Source organism: Physeter macrocephalus, chromosome 13 (genome assembly GCF_002837175.3).
Source record: "Physeter macrocephalus isolate SW-GA chromosome 13, ASM283717v5, whole genome shotgun sequence".
Taxonomy (NCBI): domain Eukaryota; kingdom Metazoa; phylum Chordata; class Mammalia; order Artiodactyla; family Physeteridae; genus Physeter; species Physeter macrocephalus.
Genome location: NC_041226.1, coordinates 27,910,032 through 27,914,641, shown reverse-complemented (window position 1 = coordinate 27,914,641; position 4,610 = coordinate 27,910,032). Strand labels below are relative to the sequence as shown.

Below are 4,610 nucleotides of genomic sequence, written 5' to 3'. Positions count from 1 at the left end.
TAACCAAATTAACGTTTGGAGATAGGCTAGAACAATATGGCAATCTATCAAAAAATTCAAGTTCATGAAGAAAATTGGAATGGTGGCCCTTCTAATTGTACTAAATTCCTAAAACCCTCACTACAGAAGACTGTCTTATGTGAGAAGAATTTTACCAAAATCACTAACTAGAAAAAAACTAGACCCCTTATTTTTCTGTTTTTGTTTGTTTGATTTGTTATACAAAAGAAAAACACACAACTGCTGAAGAATGGATAGGAATAGTGTTTGAGAACATCTCAGGTACTCTGAAACCAAACTATTCAGAAGTTTAGAATATAATACTTTAGAAATAGGTGGAGAAAGAATGTGGAGAGGTGACAATAAATGTGAATTTTATCTTTCTGATGTTAAATATTATGTTTATAATGCCTTACTTTCAATCTGGACTAGATGAAATAAATTTGCAGAGGTGGTTGTTAGTTTCCATATTTTTTTTTACAGTCATCAGTTTTATATATAGATGTACTATCCAATGATGTTTTAATAAAAATCAGAATATGTATTTGTATTCCCCTAAGGCTAAATGGGGCTTAACAATTTTGGGTTTTACATCACTAATTTTCCTCCCAATTCTAAATGTTACCAATATGAGCAGTCATTACTTACGTTCACTGTAGGGAGGGGAAAATTAAGTCATGAAGAACAATAGTTACTTTTACAAGATCAGAGTGTGGCAGGTAGAAAATACTGGAAGGAAATTTCTAACAACATTTATATTCAGCCATAGCTCTTTAGTTGCTGTAACACTTGAGTGAAAATTTCCCTTAAGCCCTATTTTTCTTCAAGGGGTGGAATGAAACATTTTGCAATACTGAAGCAGGATTGTAGTTATTTCCCAGGTGGAAAGTAAGGTCAAATTTAACAAGGCTATTTAGATTGAAAAAGACAAATAGCAAATAATTAATAATTTGTAAAATAAAAGAAGAAATAAACTTAATAATAAATTTACTTCTTGCCTTCAAATTCTAAAATCCTATGAAATATGGAAAATAATGGAATTAAAATTGGTTGAACAACTTCAAGGTAAACAATGCAAAATGCTTATGCATAAATTATTTCCCAGACTTTTATTTAAAACATGCCCAAGCTTGAGTCTGAGGTCCGGCTCGGCGGGGAGATTCGGCGGTGAGACCAGCCAGGAAAATGCCAGTGGAGGTGATGGCTGAAAGTTCTTTTAGTTTCAAAAAGTTGCTGGATCAGTGGGAGAACCAGGACCTCGAGGCTCCGAGAGGAATTGTTACACCCGCAGTGTATAGTCAGTTTCTAGCTTTACATCTGCTTTATAATGACATGAATAATGCAAGATATCTTTGGAAAAGAATACTACCTGCTATAAAATCTGCAAATTCTGAACTTGGGGGAATTTGGTCGGTAGGACAAAGAATCTGGCCGAGAGATGTCCCCGGGACCTATACCACCAACAGCGCTCACCCGTGGTCTGAGACGGTCCAGCCAATCATGGAGGCACTTAAAGATGCCACCCGGAGGCGAGCCTTCACCCTGGTCTCTCAAGCATATACCTCCATCATCGTCGATGATTTCACAGCCTTTGTTGGACTTCCCGTGGAAGAGGCTGTGAAAGGTATCCTAGAACAAGGATGGCAGGCCGACTCCACCACAAGAATGGTCATGCCCAAAAAGCCAGTTGCAGGGACCCTGGATGTTTCCTTTAACAGGTTTATTCCCTTATCAGAGCCTGCCCCCGTTCCACCCAACCCCATTGAACAGCAGTTAGCCAGGCTCACCGATTACGTGGCTTTCCTCGAAAACTGACTTATCATTCTGAGTTCAAGATCTACCTTCAGAATCCTGAATACTGACAGAAAAATGTAAAATTTTTATTTTCAATTTTATTGGATGAATTAAGCACCTCAGCATTCCTTACTGAGTATGTGATAAAATACGTATGTAATATAAAGTATATTATATATATTTTGTCCTTAAACATGCTGAATGGTTGTTCATGAAATGCGACTTATTAAAGACATTCATGAGAAGTATTAAGTTGTAATATTTCCTTTCAGAAGAAGGGAAATGTAAGTGTGGAATGCATTGTTTGGGAAAGAAGCTATTAAGTGATACACTTTGTATGACTGTCCTGTAGCCTGTTGGTTGCTTATATTTATCTCATGGGTCAAGTCCCTTTGGAGAAATACTGAACAAGTCTTTCATTTTTTGTGTGACAGACCTCTTAATATTTGAAGTTGTTTATTGTATCTTCAGGTTAAAACCACCCCGTAGTTCATTTACTCTGTGTTTGTTCAATAAATATTTAATTGAATTCTTAAAAAAAATAAAAATAAAATAAAATATGCCCAAGCTTATATAGTCAAAATTTTAAGATGTTTTATAGATTATAGTAAAATAAATTTGAAATTTTAGATACTTTCATTCTCTAATACATATTTAACTCTCCAACAGACATCTTAGATATGTATAGCATAACTATTACACAAGAAAAAACAGAACCCTTGAACAGATTAAGTCATTTACTCAAGGCTACAGATTTACTAACAACAAACTTGAGGTAAGAATGTTCTAAGTCTTAATTCATTGCTCTTGCTAGTACATCAGATTGACCCTTAGCCACAATATTTTTCTCCCTCAAAAACGTTTTCATTCAGAATTGAAAGCAACCAGTGTGGGATTTTGGCTATGGTGGAGTAAAAAGGCTGGCAAATCTTATCCCCACAAAACAAGTACATAAGTTGACCAAATTTTCAAAAACAACCATTTTAGTGCTCTGGATATTGAACAGAGGCAAACAAAAAATTGAGTAGTGTTTACACACAAAACACTGTTAGAAGTTCCAGTAAGAAAAGTAGAGGTCTTGCCCTTTCTGTGTGAAGCTGCTCCTATCTCTCTCTACCCAGCTCCACTGGCACTGAGAACTGCAAAAATACTCAGCATAAAATGACTTCATCCAAATCCCTGCACTAAAATCTTTACCCAACTCTAACATGACTTCTAGGAGCTTATGGCCATGTCCCTAGAAGGACCCAAGCCCTCCTTAAAATGCTTGCCTGAGAAAGCTTGCAATTATAAATCCTTCCTCTGCCTTTTTGAGATGTATTGATACATTTTCTACCATCCAGAACTGTCTCCTCAAGGACCTGGGAGCCATCCCTTCAAAATGCAGACATTCAGAAAAGTAATTTTCCTCTCTTATCTCCCAGTCCTCATGGGACAGTAGGTGCCTAATTCCTGTGGGTGTCTTGCTCCAAATTGCACAACTGCCTCCCATCATAAAGACTGAGGAATTTGTTTCTCCTCTGCTTAGTGACAATTACCAAACCCAGATGGACTGGTCTCATGGACCAGTACCCACCCCTACACTTAAAACCCTTAGGTGCCTTTCCTTTATCTCACCCTAGTGTTTTAAAGGTCTCCTACTTTTGTTTTGGTGGAATTGAGCTCAGTTCTGTACTGAAGACTTTTTCCCCCTGCTATAGAAGAATCTGAATAAAATATGTCTTTACAGCCTTTAAATAGTAGCTGGCTTTTTTCTCTTTATCAGCACAGTAGATTTATCAAGTGTTTGTTTTTTTTTAATAGTGCACTAGATTTATTCAAGTGGGACTAACTCTGAAAAACAGCAGCTTTGCTGACAGAGGAGGGTGAATTAACTTCAAGTGAAAAACAAAAACCCACATCCAGCAGCACTGTTACTGAAATTAACAAACCTAGAAGAAAACAAATAGGGGTTCTAGTTGAGGTAAGTGGAAGAGAATTCAAAAAATTTAGATATACAGTTAATGAGACCATCATAGAAGACCTAGATAAATCCTTCATCACCTATACCTGGGAAACTAGGAAACAACAGGTATGTACTAGGAAGACCCAAGAGATCAAGGGCAAAGTAAAACCTGAGGCAGATATTAAAATTGCCTGAACTTTAGATGCACTTTCCAACCTACACACTAATGTACAGATAGAAAGTGAAAGTCTTAGGAGAATAAAGTTACTGCTCTGCCCAATCATTGGCTAATCACTAAGCTAGACACACACAGGAACAACCCCTAGGAATACATGGTTAAAAATAAAAATGAGACAAAATTTAAAATACTGATAAGAGATATCAGGGGCTGTACATCACAAGAGGAAAGAACTTGTAAATTAAATAAGGCAACTTTTTAAAAGTTTAGAAAAACATTAGAATCTAGAGTTTATAATTAATTATATCTAAAGGTCCACTTGTCAATAACAAAAAAATATTAGTGTAAAAATTCAGAAAAGTGTGACCCATCCTCAGAATAATAAAAGCAGTCAATAGGAACTAACTCTGAGTGGGACCAGATTTTGGATTTTGTAGACAATAACTTCAAATTAGTTATAGGTATGGACAAAGAATCCTTTAAAATTATGTTTCAAGTATTAAAATATTATTAAAATTACACAAATATGGAATTTCAATAAAGAAACAAAACAAAAAAAAGAAAGCAAGTGGAATTTCTAGAGTTGAAAACTAAAATAACAAAACTGGAAATTATAGTTAGATGAGCTTAACAGAAAATTGAATAGGGATTTCTCCCTAATCAGTAAACTTGAAGGTATATCAGTAGAAATTA

General features: G+C 35.6%; 1 protein-coding gene across 1 annotated transcript; it reads left to right on the top strand.

The window, feature by feature from the left end:
* The first annotated feature begins 1,185 nt into the window (after positions 1 to 1,185).
* LOC102989257 (COP9 signalosome complex subunit 8-like) lies at positions 1,186 to 1,962 on the top strand. The gene has a single exon (XM_055089567.1). It carries the CDS (start codon positions 1,186 to 1,188, stop codon positions 1,813 to 1,815), a length of 630 nt encoding a protein of 209 aa, XP_054945542.1. The 3' UTR covers positions 1,816 to 1,962.
* The last annotated feature ends 2,648 nt before the right edge of the window (positions 1,963 to 4,610 follow it).